We start from the raw sequence: 17,282 nt of genomic DNA, 5'->3' as shown, positions 1-17,282 counted from the left end.
GTTCCATTCGCTCATTGGCAGGACATCAGTATGGACTTCGCGCTTGGGCTTCCCAAGACCATTCGAAAACACGATTCCATATTTGTTGTCGTGGACCGTTTTTTTAAAATGGCCCACTTCATCCCTTGTTCGAAGACTTTTGACGCATCCCATGTTGCCAAATTGTTCTTCAGTGATGTTCTCAAACTTCTTGGGTTACCCAAAACCATAGTGTCTGACAGTGACGTGCGATTCATGAGTTATTTTTGGAAAACACTATGGCATATGATGAGTACTAGGCTTTAATTTTCTTCTGCCTACCACCCTCAGACTAATGGTCATACTAAGGTGGTCAATAGGAGCCTAGAAAATTTGCTCAGGTGTTTAGTGGGGGAGCACACTAGGGCATGGGACATTGCACTACCTATCGCCAAGTTTCATTTAATAATTCTGCCAATAGATCCACAGGTTTAAGTCCTTTTGAAGTCGTTACTAATTATAAACCTAGAAAGCCTATTGATCTTGTCCCTATGTCCGTCCCATAGGCCATCAGAGTCTGCAGAGTCCTTTGCACATCATATTCATCCATTGCATCAAATCAGGCGAAAGATCAATACTAGTAATGAACAATACAAATTTTCTGCAAACCAACATAAACGATTCAAGGAATTTAATGTAGGGGACTTTGTGATGGTCTGCATCAGACCAAAGCGGTATCCTCAAAGAACCGTTCGGAAATTACATGCGGGTAGCGCTGGACCATTCAAAATTATAAAACGAAATGGTCCCAATGCGTATGTAGTAGATCTTCCACCTTCCATGGGAATTAGCTCCACATTCAATGTGGATGATCTACTTGCATTTCAGGGGACCACTGATACATTGTCCAGCCTTTCACCTAACCATTCCGATTCCCCAGACCTTTCCCTTGACCCATGGCCTCTTCCCGACCCATCTTCTCAGCCCCTACCTCCTATACTTACCCTGCCCACATCCAGAGAGGAGATAAAGGATATTCTAGACCATCAGATAGTATCGACGCTGGACGGCGGTTTTCAAAAGTTCTTTGTCAAGTGGAAGTCACGCCCAATTCAGACAGTACGTGGCTCACGGAGGAGTAGCTTCAGAGACTCGATGCAGACATCTTGGAGCAGTTCAAGAGCTTTGTTTTGCCAGTGACGAAACCTTTGCAGCCAGGGAGAGTTGATGGGGACATCATACACACGCCCCCTCTACGCACGTATTCGAGGAGGCGGGCCCCACTTTCGATTTAAATCAACAACATCTTTGGAGTGCCTCATAATTAGGGGGCTGCGTTATGAAGCATCGGAGTGGACCCGATCATCACATAAATTTTACCATCGGATCTCATGATCGTGGCCTACTACTTTAGATGATCTAGTATTTTGAGTTTTGAATATTTTTGTTATTAGAAACTTCATGAACAGCTTTGATTGTTTAGATTAGTATTTATTTGCCTTAACTTTGGTATTAGTGTGCGCACATGGAGCAAGGGTAATTTTGTCTTTTTTGGGTTTAGGGTTTTCTTATAAATATAGCAATCCCATGTAGGTATTGCAATGATGTTTTATGAATAAAAAATCATGCGTTTCTTCCTCTCTCTCTGTCTTTGGGTTGAAGAATCGAATTGGGTGTGAAGCCCTCCCTTCCTTAAAGGGCTAACTACCGTGGTGCGAAGCCACATCTGCTCCAAATCATCTTTACCTTCTTACACACCACATCCATCACCCTCTACACCCCTTCCACCTTCAGATTCACCCACTGTCGTATCCAAGTTTTCTCCTACAGCAGTGCACAAACAGATCTTCAGATTCTGGCCCATTTGAGGGGCTGAAACTTCGGTGGAGTACTACGCACACACCTTGTGACGGATCGACATGAAACTTGGTATGAAGGCAGCCCATCCCTGGCCAATCCCAGCCTAGAAGTCAGTTTCCGACTTTGTACGCCCCACACACGTGCAGACGACCTGTCACACACGTGCGTCCAGGCCCATCTGCGGTCCAGCGCGCTTGGCTCATCCCAGGTTCTCTTTTTCCTCTATTTCCTTCTCTTTTGACGAAAAAAAAAAAAAAAAACCCCTTAATCCAAATCCCTAACCCTAAAGAGTCCCAAATCTCAATTATCCCCAATTTTCAAACCCTAGATTTTTCCCCAAATTGAAACTTAGCGAATCTCCTGAGTTGGGAACAATCCTTTGCAAGAATGGATGATTCTTACACTCCTTTGGGCTTGTTTGGCTTATAATTTTATTTGATCCAACCCTAAAGTTGTGTAGGCTTGGACCCCCATAGATTCCCCTTTTTGAATGTTTGATAGTATGTAGGATGTGGAATTTTGTGACTGTTTAATATTGGTATAATCACAAGCTTGATCTCTCGCACTCCATATTTAATTTCATATCCTACATCAGTTTTGGAATTAGGGAATTAGGGATTAGGTAGGGTTTGGAGGGCAATCAATGAAGGAAATGTACCAAAAGGGGAACCACACGTGGCAGCCTGTATGGACAGGCATGCGTTGGTGCGTGCACACATGTGGATGGGTAGGGGGAGAGAAAAACGAGATTGATTGGGTTGGGTTTTGATGGGTTTAGAGGAGTTGTATGGAAAAGAGAAGAAAAGTGAAAAATTGTGTACCATGTTGTAGAAGAGAAAGCGGAAGAAAGACACATTGGAGGAATCCACCACCAAGCAAGCTTCTACCCTTCCATAATTCGATTGGAAGGGAGGGTTTTCTCACAAACCATAAAAGAAAAAGAAGAACACCATTTTAATATAAGGAAAACCTTCTTCTTCTTCTGTTTTTTTTTCTTTTTCTCAACCTCCCGCATAGAGATAACCCTTGGAGGAATAAGAGAATAAGAAATGGTGAAAAAAATGGTGTACCTTGTTAGAGAAGAGAGAGAAAGAAAGACACCATCGAGGAATCCACCACCAAGCAAGCTTCTACCCTTACACAATTCGATCGGAAGGGAGAGGGGATTCTCACAAACACTAAGAGACAAGGAAGATCAGGTGGCCCATCATCCAAAATAAGCAGACTAAAATACTTACCATCAATTTTAACCGTCAAATAAATCCTAAAAATAACAAAATAAAACATACAAGATCAGAGTCCAAGGGGCCTAGATCTGGAAGATTAGGTGGCCCGATGGCTTGATCAACAAAATCCAATGATCAGATCGACACAAAAAAAAAAATCATATGACAAGTTGTCTCCTAAGCAACCCACATACATCATCCCTAAGTGGGGTCTTCCTTATGCACGTCCAATGCACGTGGGGTTTTCAAAGTGGCCCCGTGGGCCCCATCTGGAGCTTGTCTCCCATCCACAAAGAGAGTTGCGCTGATGTGGATGGTCGCCTCCGTCTCTGGTACACCTGAGTAGGTCCTCTAATGTCCCCATCAAAATATTATGCATGCAAAGAAAGACATTCCTCGAGCATGTTGGCTAATAAGGTTAAAGTGCGGTTTTTGCTATTTCAATGGTTTGCCTTCTAATAAACAACTTTGTCACATAAACCAAAAGGAACAAACAAAAATAATCAGGGGGAGGATATTGGCCAATGCATAAAGATAACTAGGCATGGCTTCTTTTGCTTAATTTTGGCAAGATATCTAAACTAAAAATATCAGAAATCTCATTAATGATGCATACTAGTGCCCAAGGGCCTGGATTTCTCTTTGTTGCCCACGATATGGCACTGACCAATTTACCTTCAACAAAGAGACAACCCGCCACAAGGATTAGTTAGAAATCTTCAAACTTGCCTTGGCTTCAATTGAATCATTGATACTATAAAATTGTGGAAAGAGAGATTGAATAGAGAAGAAGAAAGAGAAAGAAGAGGTTGCAGAGAGGAGAATGGACTTAAGTTGGGTGAAAATTATGTTACGTGATTTGGAAATGATGGTGAATTCTCCTATGAAGCTGTTTTGTGATAACAAGGCAACCATCAGCATTGTACAAATCCAGTTCAGCATGACCGTAACAAGCACATTGAAGTTGACAGACACTTCATCCGTAAGCAAGTTATCTCTCAAGAACTTCACTCACCTTTTGTAATGACTGAGAATCAGCTTGCTGACATTCTCACTAAGGGAGTTGTTAAGACAAAGTTAAAATCTATTCTTACCAATCTTGGCATGATAGACGCTTATGCCTAGCTTGAGGGAGAGTGTTGAGATATAGTTTATAAGCGCCTCTTTATAATAAAAGAATGTGAGGAGCTTATTGTAATTTGGTTGTAAGTTTTTTCTAAAAGAAACAGGGCAGTCAGCCCCAACTCCTTTTCTCTTTTTCATTCTCATGCGCCCCCCCACACACACACCAAAAAAAAACCTTATCTTCTAGTATAATTTCTTTATATACTTCAGTGTTCATTCAAGGCAAAACCATCCATTTTCTTCCTTCAAATTTATAGTAATTGATATGATATTCATGTGACATATTTTGGTTTTCAAGAGGAATTGAAGAATTGAATAAATAGCCATACCAAATTTGCTGATCAACTTGAGAGCCTTAACTTCTCCAATACCCTCAACTCCTGCATTTCAGAAACACCCAATTAATATATTTCAAGCACCAAAAGATCATCAAAAGAGTGACATTTACGTTGTGCATAGTTCAAAACTGTTAAATTGTGTTTGAATGACATGAGGTTACGACTTCAAGGGAATTAAAATGAGCACATCCATTCAAAATCAAAAGAACAAAAGTATAATGCAAAACTCAAGTCCAAATCAATCCTTGAATAATTGCATGGAGTGTTTAGGGTCATGCAAGGCACTGACATATATTCTTAGTCACCTCCTGTGCATATCTTCTTAAGAGAATCACTCAAGGTAGATGAGGGAGGGCATAACCCACCCATGGTATAGACAATTCTGGAGGGATGGCATTACACCTTAGTGGACGTCTATGAATGAATGAGGACAGATTTGGAAGAGGAACGTCTTCTCTGAGTCAAACTGAATGAGCCAATCATTGAACAAGCTGTGTTTGAAGAGTTTTTAGCCAAGTAGAACAGGTTTCTCATTGAGTCAAATAGACCTAAAATGAGCTTGCAAGGCAGTTCAAGATCAGATGAATTTTCTAAAATGGATGGTATTACCAGTGTTCGAGTTGTCGGTATCGCTACAAGTTTCGCTGGCCGGAGATAAAGATATAATATCGTTATCGTCGATAATATCGCCGCTAATCGGAAATGCAGGGAAAAAGGGAGAAACATGGAGAAAATGGTGGAATTTTTTAGTGAAACTTCAGGACATGCCTAAATACACATATTTACATATTCAAGAATGAAAAAATTGCAAAATGAATGCATTAAATTAGAAGTTTTCATTTAATGGGAGCCAAAAAGCATGCGTTGTCGTAAAAAATAACTCAAATAGTAACCAAAATGAGTTCATATAATACAAATGCAGCTGGTATACAGTAATTAAGACATGTAAAAGTAAATGAACTCAAAGATGCCAAATCAAGGATGGATTAGATTATCCAATCAGTGTGGTATTTGATACTTTGGCTGTGTATGATGCTTGATACCTAACATTTGAAAATGGTACATGTGGCAAATTTTAACATAATCTAAACCGTGTTTTCGCTTCATCAAGATCTATGTAACCTAATCAAGAGGTTGGATGGCAAAAAAAAAAACAAAACCCATTACAATGGCCCTATGAAGTTTTTAATGGTGAGCATTTAATCGCCACTGTTTCCTTTAGTGTGGTCCACCTGAGATGCAGTCATGCAAATCTGTCTCATTTTAGACTCATGCCTTAAAATTATCTATCAAAATAAATGGACAACATTGATAAAATATTTATCATTATGATGGCTCCACATAACATCGACCCATCAATCCACGGATACAAACAAGTGACACGTATAAATCAGTACGCTTATCACTGTGTGGGGCCCATTGTGATTTATGTATTTTATCCATCCCATCCATCCATTTTACAAGATAATTTTAAGGCTTGATCCCAAAGAAGAAGCATATCCAATGCTCAAATGGACCACACCACAGGAAATGATGTGAATTGAACATGCCTACCATTGAAAAATTATTAGGGGCTACAAAAGTTTTGGATCCATGTCATTTTTGTATCTTACCTTCATCCATCCCCGTGTGATCTTATGAACAACTTGGATGACAAATAAACACCACTGTGGGCCATGGCGCCTAGGAAGGTTTCAACGGTAGGAATCATTGTCCCCATTGCCTTGGCGGTGTGGTCCACCCTAGCTTTGGATCTGCCTCATTTTTGGGTTCACTATCTAAAATGATCTCGCTAATTGGATGGACCATGTGGATATAACACATACATCATGGTGGGGTCCACAAAACTTGGTGACGTCCACACACCACTTATGTTGAAAGGAAGCGGATTGCGTACCAAGTAACTCAATAAGTTAAGCGTAATGTGTAAACTCTGTGGGATCCACCATGATTTATGTATTTTATCCACTTTGTCCAATCATTTTAATAAGTAAATTTTGGGCTTGAGCGTAAAAATGAACTATATCCAAACCTCAAGTGGAACACATAATGGGAAACAGTGTGAATTGAACATCTACTGTTAAAAATTTCTTGGGGGCCACAAAAGTTTTGGATCAAGCTTGTATTTGTGTTTTCCCTTCATCCATGTCTGTGTGATCTTATGAACAGGTTGGATGACAAATAAACATCACTGTGGGCCCAAGAAATGTTTCAACGGTGGAAGTTATTATTCCAACTGTTTCCAATGATATGGTCCACTTGATCTTTGGGTATGCTTAAATTTTGGTCTCAACCCCTAAAATAATATGGATAAACGGATGGATGGCGTGGATGGACCAGATGCATTCACGGTGGGCCTAATAGAGTTTACTCGATACGATAAGAACGTTTAACTCAGTACGCAATCTGCTTTCCGCGTAAAAACCGGACGGGGATTAGATACTGACGTAGTGACACTCGCTACACGTCACCAAGTTCCGTGGACCCTACTAGGATGTATATGTTGTATCCATCATGTCCATTCATTTGGAGATATTATTTTAAGGCATTACCCAGAGAATGAGGCAGATCCAAAGCTTGCTTTAGTGGACCCCACCACACAAAACTGCGGGAAGATTGATGTACACCGTTGAAATCTTCCCAGGGACCACCGTAACATTTATTTTCCTTCCAATCTGTTCATAATGTCACAAAGACATGAATGAAGAGGAAAAACAAATTTCATATTGATCCAAAACTTCTGTGACCCAAAAACGTGTTTCAATGGTAGACGTTCAATTTCCCACTGCTTTTTGCAGTGTGGTCCACTTGATAGTTAGATCTGTCTTATTTTTCTTCTAACTCCTTAAGACGAGCTCGCCAAATGGATTAACGGTCTGGATATAACACATACCTCATCATCAGACCCACTTAACTTGCTGACGTCAATACAGCAGGTATACAGCTAGTGTAAGGTACACCAGCCAATCCGCGTCCTCATATCGAGCCCGAAATAAAGAAAAAAAAATAAAAAAACAAAGAAAAAAAAGAGGAAGAAAGCCCTAAACGTCGTTCGCGAGGGATTCTTGCCGAAGAAAGGGGGTTTTTGAGGGAGGGTTTCGAAACCCTATATCATTCCCAAATCGCGAGGAAATTCCCAAAATCGCTGATTTTTCGCCGAAATTTCAAGCTTCAAATGGAAAAGGGAAAGGGGATTTTGAGGTTTTTCTTACCTCTTTGCAATGTTCGAAGATCGACAGGAGGCATTCTTCCGAGCTGTGAGTTTCGATTAACCAGGTACGCTATCACTCTCACGTATTTGCAAAAACAGCGAAATCAAAGCGATTTTTTGATTTTTTTTTCCCCTTATTTTTACCTATTTATCGAAAAAATGGGTTGTTGGCTGCATGGTTGGTGGCTACGGTCGATATTCTCGGCGATAATCCAAAATTATCGACAATATCTCTGATTTTTCGCCGATAATAGGAAGAGAAACGAAAAATTGGGGTTTTGGTATCGCTAGACTAGCGACACCGATATTATCGCCGATAATATCGACATTTCGTCGACAATTTGAACACTGGGTATTACAGTGTCCATAGAATCTACCGGGTTACCTGCTTAGTGAGCCTGTGTAATAAACACAACCATCTTGAACTTGACTGATAAGGAGAATAACTCACATTGATCCTCTGTCAAATTTATTTTCTTATAGAAAAATAAATTCCACAAAGGATGCTATAATACAGTAATCGAACTCCACTTGATAATGATGCACCAGCCACTCCCCATGCCTAGTGCTGTCAATGGTCGGGTCCTATAGTACCCATACCCATGCTAACTAGGTCCAGGTCTTGCTGGATCCAGGTCTTATTCTTGAAGATCCGGAATCTAATCGGGTTTGGGTACCCTTCAGGTCTTTGGATCTTATGTTTTGAGTCAAATAAGATCATTTACATCGTCAGGCTACCCAATGGAAGGATTATATCGCGCACACATGCCACAATAACACATGCCTTCGTGTGTAAACAGACTCTCTTAAATGCGTGCAGCTTAGAAACACCCTTCCTTTGCCAGAATAATCAATATATAAACTATTAATAATAAAACAAACTGGACCTGACCCAGACCCAACTTGACTCAGCCCAACCTGATTTTAACCGGTTCCAAGTCGAAGGACCTGACTTGGACCCAGCTAGAGCCAAATTTTAACTGGGTCCAAAAAGGTGAGAGCAAAACCCAACTCCGATTCTTAACGAGTCCAAAAGGTTGCACCTGAATCCGTTAAGATCGGGTCAGGCCATTGGGTACCTGCAGGTCTGGGCACCCATTGACAGCCCTACCCATCCCAGTAAAAGGAGGGTTGATGTCAGGTTGGCAATAAATCATTGAACTTTGCGTAGTAACAATAACAAAGCTGGCAACAGATACCTGCAACAAGGCCGTAAAGATGATGAAGATGATTATTTATGAAGTAGATTTTAAATTTAGGTAGCTTCCAAAGAAACCCCTGACTCTTTTGAGGAGACTATAGGATCTGTGTTCTCTGCATTTTGATCCATCAAAATCCCTTTTCTTTTCTTCCTTTTTTTTTCTGACAAGTGACATTTATTATTAAAAGCCAAGCAAAACAGAGCTACGTAGGGGCAGAGAGTACCCCAAATGCACATCCTCATAATGAGGAACATTCAGCAAGTCCAACATTTTGAAAGCCATTGAGTGATGCTACCCTTTTAAGAAAAGCCATTAATGCTACGCATCATGAAAAGAAAAGAAAAGAAAAGGGAAAAAAAAAACTAAACATTGGATCAAAAACAAAACCTGGGATGTTATCAACTTTGTCACCCATAAGTGCAACCAAATCAACAAATTGAGAAGGTTTCAAAGCCCCATATTTTTTAGCAAAGTCCTCCAGTCCAAATGAAGCCATCCTATGCAAGCAACCCATCAATGACGTTAGCCCCAACTGCACTAGAAATACAAGAATAAAAAATCAGCATACAGAAAGCTAGATTGGACTAAATGTATACTGATATCCTCAACATTTCCAGAACTTATTTTTTGAGGAATTTTAAAGAGCAAAGAGACTTCTAAATATAACATTCCTTTGCAGATATCAAACCACCACTAAAACTTTTTGCAGAATCTTATACTTTTGGGAAAGGAGCCTATATTAGACACTTCTTTCTCTGATATTGATCACTCATCCCTGTACACGTGGCGCACAAACATGAGATCCAGATTATTCATCTGGTTGGCATGCTGTAGATTTGCTGTACCCCAAAAGCCACACCTGCTCAATGATCCTAGCCACCTGATCTGAGGACTTTTGAGCATTACAAATGAACAGTTGGAAAAATTAGGATCAATGGTTCACATCAAATGGAAAAAGTCTGATTGGCAGGCTAGAATCACCCTGCCAGTGTATTTTAGGTTTGACCCATCACCCATCTAAGTGGGGTCCATCAGATGAACAGTTCAGATATCATGCATGCATGCCACATGTATGGGGATAAAGGCGCTTAATATCTACCGAAAAAGGTCTGACCCCAGTTACTTTCCCTAAAAAACACCTTTGCAATGATAGGTAATCCTCGAAAAAGGCATGTCCATCAAAGGAAGAAAATCCTTTAAAAAAAGTGATGCATAAAATGGCCAAATGATCATGATACTAACTGAGGCCCACGTGGATTGATTCGTAGAAGGCGTAATGAAGGAGATAAAATCTGAAAGAAATCTTTGTCAGGAGAAACAACCCGTACCTGTGTCAATGGCATGATACAGTTAAAATTGTAGCATCTAAATGCAAGGAAATGAAATATATCAATTCCCTTTGAATGATCATGTTCTACTGGTAATCGCAATATTACAGTAAGTCAGGTATTGGGGTGCCATCCTGCTCAAATCATACGATATGATTGAAGCAAGTTCAGTATGCTTAGTATGTCCAATTGGAATATCAATTGTGGCTGATCCCACAGTATCCAGTTGTAATATCTTCTGCAACATACATCACGAAAAAGCTTTCCCAGAGCAACCACAGTTACCTCATAAAACTTGAGATGGGAGGAGGAGCCACTTGATTTCCATGATTACTCATTATCATGGGCCAAGTGGTCGCTGCCCTACCTGTGATAAAATTACAGTATGCACTTTTGGCAATACCAACAGCAGTTTTACTAACTAATAAGGTGAATGTTACAGAAGACACAAAGAAAAGGAAGAGGAATTCCAAGTAGCATTACAATATTGTTGTCAATGAACCATAGATTGCCCATATGATCGCTAGCTCTATTGGTATGTTTCCTTCAATATTAAGAAGCAACATGGTGACATTCAAAAAACAAATACCTTGAACCCAGCAGCAACACTATTTACAGCCAAAGTTCCAATCACATCGTCCGCTTCAACACCTGGAACCTGCTATTAATTGCATATTAGCAACCATGCCATCCCACTCTTGACTGATCACATACAACCATGCTATTTACCTCAATTACTTTGATGGACATTGCCTTGATGGATGCTTTCAGATACTGAAGTCCCTGGACAACGGTATCAGGTGTAGGGCTGCGGTTACTCTTGTATGAGGGATACAAATTGTGGCGAAATGTCAGACCTACACAAGTTTATGCATTCAAAGTTAGATGGAAAAGTCACAATAACGAAATGACACCATCACATGACATTCCAACAGTGAGTGCACGATTTCATGCCTAAAGCGATAAAATAAGGCATAAATGAGCCCATATACAAGAAATTTGTTTAAATTATTACTCAAAACACGATAACGGTTGAAATGAAGGATGAAATATGTGATTAGTAAAGAACTAATTCTGGGCATTTAAAAGATCATTTTTTCTCATCTGTTGTAGTCCAAGGTGGTCCTAAACCCTTTCACAGGAAAGCCCAAAAAAGTAGTTTATTCCTGTATTCCAATGGTACCATATCTTTGTAATCTAAAAGTTGACTCAGACTCTAGGGTCAGACAACATAGGAATGACACAAAAATAGTCGTATGTGGAAGCTTATTGAGCTAGCTCTCCAACAAGCTCAATATCATGGTATTCTGAGATCATTTTATCCAGTTAAGAGAAAAATACAGCCAGGGTACCCATAATTGTGGGAATCTGAGAGATAGGCTGATGACATCACTTTAGGGGGTCTCCCACACAAGTAATGGGTCCATTGAGAGACAAAATTACACTAGTCATTTCATTTGGAAGCATGGTTACAAGTCAGTTTCAGTAGAGTTGTATAGGTTTTGGTCGGAACAAGTTCGACTCACACCCCCAATTCAATAAATATCCCCAACTCAGTCCGTCTCACCCATGACTCCATTCAACTCATCCTATATCAAGACAATTCAAATCAAGTTGGGACTGATTCGAGGTGAGTCATCACTTTGGTGAAAGAGTTGTTTTTTATTGCCACCATTAGATATCAACTACTCAACCAACTAGGAATCGATCCTATTATATTTTCAATTTGGTAAGTCATCTACAGTTTTGGCCCTTGTTAGAGTGGAATGGAAAAGAAAATGATTCATGTAGCTGACCCCAATTAGATGGGATAAGGCTTGGATGATGATGATGATATGACCTGACCGGTTCCAGATGAATCATACCGGTTTCAGAACAGGTGAGTCACACTGCAAACCTATTTGGAAGTATGGCAAAATGGATTTTGGTTTTTGAGTTCTAGAGGTTCCTAATTCAAGATCAAGGAGAGAATATTAGATAGAAACCCTAGAAATTTTTTTGCTTTAATACCAATTTAGAGATAATAAAGCACTTGGGAAGAGAGACAGTTAGGGTTGGACGCCCAACCTTTTTCTATTACTAAGTGAATTGCCAAATTACATATATAAAAAAAGGACCAATAAAAAATAATAATAATAAATAAAAAGTAAAAGAATGAGAGGATAAGAGAGACACGGTCCACTAAGTCACAGTACAAACGTCCACAAAAATACATGTCTACACTTTAAAGGGAATAGACTTTGGATAACTTATTTTTTGTAGCAAAAGGGGGTAGAGAAAGAGAGTTGAGAGAGGAGAAGGTAGAGAACCAAAGAAGTAGAGGAATTTTTGGTCTAGGACCATTTGCTAAGAAACAAGAGGTCTTAATTATAGATGTAGGATATTGGTTTTTGGGTAAATTTTCGGGGAACTAAGGGGTAAGAAGATTTTGAGTGCAAATGTGCAAATGTAATCAAGGCACATTCTCATAAGACTGTAAGATAGGTTTCTTGGTAATTTTGAATTGTCTTGAGGGTAAAGGTGCATGGGGGGAGCACATATCACTTTCTCAAAAAATGTGAAAATAAAGGGGGAGATTCCTAGGGACACATGGCATTTTTCTGTAAGGGGGAAACATGGCACAAATGAGAAAGGGGACCAATAGCACAAAAGACAAAAGGAAACTCATAGCACAAAAAGACAAAAGGAAACTCATAGCACAAAAAGACAAAAGGGAGACATGGCACAAAAGAGAAGGGGGAACAATTGGCATGGTGGACACATGGCAAAAGGACAAAGGGAGAATCATGGCATGGGTCAAATGGGGACACATGTCAACAAGAGAAAAAGAGACGTGACAAAATGAAGAAGGGAGACACATAGCATGGGTCAAAGGGGGCGACATGGCAACATTAATTGCCTAGCATGGCATATTGCACGTGCAGAATACACATGTGAGTGCAGAAAAAGAAACTAAAAAGAGAGACACTTAAGAGGGAAGAAAAAGAGGTCTATGTGGGAAAGCTCGAAGCCAACATCTACTTACCCACTTCTGTAAAAATGGTCAAAAGGACCTATGATTATGTATGTATGGGTTTTGAAATTTGACTCATTCTCTTTTACGAGCTTTTGTGGTTTGCTTTAGCAGGTTGTTAAGCCTAAAATTGTGATGCTAAGAGAGATCAACTAAGTGTGATTCCTACTTCTGGTATGGGCCTATGTTAAGGAGTGGCTCCATAGGTAAAACATATAATTGAGGGTTGGTCAATGCAATGCAAATGAAACATTGACTATTGGTCTTGTGTTATTGGATCCCATGTCTTAATTGCACAATGCGTAAGGGTTAGGGTTGCAACTTAAGTTCCAGTCAACCCGAACCTAACTGACCCAACGAAGTTCGGGTCAGGTTGTCAAGGTCCTTGGGTTGGGCTCAAGTTGAAAATTGCCAACTGGATTTGAAATCAGGTTGGGTTCGGGTTAAGAAAATTTGGGTCAGGTTGGGTTGAGTACAGAGGACTTCAGGTTGGGTTCAGGTTGGGTTGCAGGTTGGATCCTCTTAAGATCGGGTTGGGCTTGGGTTGACCCTTAACCCAACCCGCCCAAGTTACACCCTTAATAATTGATCATCTACCCCATAAATAGATATTTGTTAGCCCCAGTGTTTAGAGTATCGTTATTGTTACATGTATCAATGACCAGGGATATGAAAACATGTATCAGTATCGCCAATATTATCGCATTACTCAGAAAAAAATATCGTTGTCTAGCGGAAACGTTGAGGAAATGTTGGAAAAATGTGGAATTTTTCAATGAAATTCCAGGAGATGTTAAAAGACACATCTTTACACATGTAAGAATCAAAATATTGTAAAGAAACAACTATATATAATAAGTTTCCATTTTATAGGGGCATAACCATGTGTTATCCCGGGCTTGGTTTTAGACAGGCTTGAAAAGTTGAGACGAGATTTCCTATGGTGCGGTAAGGAGGGTAAGAAGAATTTCCATTTGCTCGATTGGAAAATGGTGTGTCAACAGGTCAAAGAAGGGGGCACATGTATTAGGAATCTCAGGAGTATGAATCGGGCCCTCTTAGGTAAGTGGATCTGGAGATTGGGTACAGAAGATGGAAACTTGTGGAACCGAGTGATTAAAAACAAATACGATCGATCAGCAGGAGGGTGGTGGACAAAGGAATCTTCGGCCTATAGGGCTTCTGCTTTATGGAAAGGGGTGTTAGATTCAAAGCAGGAGGTTTTCAAAGGCATTGGCTTCATTGTGGATAAAGGTGACAAAATTCGGTTTTGGGAAGATATATGGATGGGGGATACAACTCTTAAAGATGATTTTCCCAATATTTACTGTTTGGTTCCTAATCAGGCTATTTCGGTAGCTGACAATTATCAGTTGCAAGGTAAGGAGATAGTGTGGAATCTGGCTCATAGAAGAAATCTTCAAGATTGGGAAATAGAAGAATTTGCAGCCCTCCTCATTCGCATCGGAAATGGCAAGCCAGATCAGTTTTGCCCTGACAGACTGTTGTGGAGGTTCGATAAATCTGGTTCTCTTTCGGTCAAATCCTTATATAATCTCATCTGCGGGAAAGTCGATGCTACTAAAGAGATTTGGACTGACAAAGTGTGGAAATACAAGCTTCCTCCAAAGATTGTAGCCTTCGGTTGGTTGGTTAGTAAGGGTAAGGTGTTGACAGTTGACAACTTAAGAAAGAAAGGTATGATCATCACGAATATATGTCTTTGTTGCAAGAACAACGCAGAATCTGTGAACCATCTGTTCATCCACTGCCCCCTCATAAATCAGATTTGGCCAACAGTTCTATCTTGGTTCGGTGTGGCATGATCATTTCCAGATTCAACGGGAAGGCTATTGAAAGCATGGCATGGTGTCTCCATTGGCAATCAAAAAACAAAGTTACGAAGAATGGTTCTACTGGTTGTTTGGTGGGCGGTGTGGAAAGAAAGAAACAAGAGATGCTTTAATGGAGTATCCAATTCGATGAGATCCATAATATCTAGAATTCGTTTCTATATATTACCGAATGAGGTGTTTTTGTTTTTCCTTTAGCAGATTGTAATCTGTTTTTAGCTGATGTCTAATTGTTCCTCTATCTCAGAGGAGCAATTCATCTTTTTTGTAATTTCTTCTTTTTTAATGAAAGTGACTGTTATCATTCAAAAAAAAAAAAAAAACCATGTGTTATCAAAAAAATAAGTATAAAATAAATATATAAACTTGCAGCCAATCAATAGATTGGCCAATACTCGATTTATATATATATATATATACACACATTAATTAATAGTGAAGACTGAAGAGCACATTTTCCAAAATAAAAATGGAACACATTAGGTTTTTCCCTACATGTTAATTGTTATGCAACTAATCCATGTCAATGCACAAGAATCATGCATAGACATGGATTCCATTGTAATCCATGCATTTGAAAAAAAAAAAAAAATGAAGTTCCTATGGATTTTTCGTCACCTTCGAGTTCTAGCCTGTCTTGGTTTCAAGTAGGGATTTCTCGCCAAATCCAAACTTGTATTCAATAAAAACCAAGAGTGTTCAAAATCACCTAAGGAATAAATTTCCAAAAAAAAAAATTCCCAAAAAATGGAATTTTTAGATTTTGGAAATTTTCCCAATTTTGTCAATTTTCGCCTATTTACGAATGTTTCCCTAGTATCAGAGATATTATTGATGGTATCGCCAATACCAAAGAACTTTTATAAGGGATTCTTCTCAAAGTATTGTTGATATCAATAATATCACCAAGTACCGCTGATATTATCGAAAATATCAACGATATTTGGAAATTTTTATACTTCCAGCAGTTTCAGTATCAGTATCACTGACCTGGCGATACCGATAATATTGGCAATATTACCGATAATATCACCATTGGAACATTGGTTAGCCCAGATAAATGATCAAATCTCCGCCCTCAATACATGTAGTAAACTAATCTCCCTTATGATCTCATCCTTTGATCCATGTCATCAATCGATGTCACCACTGACCCATGTTATCTTACAATCTCATGAATCCACCCATGTCATAGATTGATATCGTTCTTCGATCTACATCATCGGTCGATCACATTCGTCAATCGTCAATGTATGTCATCAAACAATCTCAAGCACTGGTCTGTGAGTTGCTAACCATCATAGTTGTTAGCCCTGCCATAAGGAGGATACCAAAGCTAGTAAAAGCTTGAGATGATCTTCAAGTAATCCACCTTTAATTTATGGGGACAAGACGGATGGATTTTGGTTTCATTGCAAAGTTTGGTGCAAGGGGCCAAAATAACATGTGGATGGATGATTTTTCTTTTTTCTTTTTCTTTTTAAAATTGAATTGGGGGAAGCAAACTATTATACATTAGAATTTACTTCCGCACCTCCGATGTGGGGTAACATAAAATTGGGGGCATAGATGTCAATTTGCTCAATCAAGCCTTGTGTAGCTCTGGTCTAGATGATTGCTTATCATCCAGCTTTCTTTTGTTCCTTTGGTTTTTGTCGTTCTTGCTTTTTGTTAATGAAGTAATCATCTCAAAAAATAACACAGAAATGTCATTCAGAATTTCTCATCTGTTTTGACTTTTGATGTTGGACCGCTATTTGACCATATTTGAAGTCTGATCCACAGTTCAAGTTGCAACTGAGAGAGGACATAATAACCTACCAAATAGGGTAAAAAAATACAAGTAAAAATAAATGAAATCCATGTTAAGATTTTGGCTCAAAAATGTTGAACAGGATTAGGTTTGGTTAGGCATTAGATGTTTAGGTTAGTTGTTCTTCCTGAGTTGAAAGCATGTTCTTGGCTAATGTCAAGTGTAATTCTTGGTAATGGGAGTTCCCTCCATAGCTTAAACTCTTGGAAGAATTATATTGACAGAATTGGAGTTTTTACTGAAAAAGATCCATCATGTCTCGAATTAAAAGCTATTATCAAAGGATTAAAGCTTCAAGATCCTCGAAGGTGCGCACTAGGGATTTCTTCACAGGTGGTCCAAACATGTAGATGCC

The 17,282-nt window shown here is 39.3% G+C and overlaps 1 protein-coding gene across 6 annotated transcripts in view; it reads right to left on the bottom strand.

Moving 5' to 3' along the window:
- LOC131240135 (uncharacterized) overlaps positions 1–17,282 on the bottom strand; it is an 80,993-nt gene that overhangs the window by 19,801 nt on the left and 43,910 nt on the right. For 5 of the 6 annotated variants that reach the window (XM_058238205.1, XM_058238203.1, XM_058238206.1 and 2 more), the window contains 5 exons: positions 10,978–11,105; positions 10,838–10,906; positions 10,163–10,248; positions 9,308–9,417; positions 4,499–4,549 (listed from right to left, as the gene is read on the bottom strand). In XM_058238205.1, the coding sequence (XP_058094188.1) occupies positions 4,499–4,549; positions 9,308–9,417; positions 10,163–10,248; positions 10,838–10,906; positions 10,978–11,105 (444 nt within the window). Of the gene's footprint in view, positions 1–4,498; positions 4,550–9,307; positions 9,453–10,162; positions 10,249–10,837; positions 10,907–10,977; positions 11,106–17,282 lie in introns of all 6 variants that reach the window. The other variant, XM_058238204.1, reaches the window with a different exon arrangement.

The sequence above is a fragment of the Magnolia sinica genome, chromosome 3, assembly GCF_029962835.1.
Source record: "Magnolia sinica isolate HGM2019 chromosome 3, MsV1, whole genome shotgun sequence".
NCBI lineage: Eukaryota > Viridiplantae > Streptophyta > Magnoliopsida > Magnoliales > Magnoliaceae > Magnolia > Magnolia sinica.
This window is presented reverse-complemented; position numbering and strand designations above follow the sequence as displayed.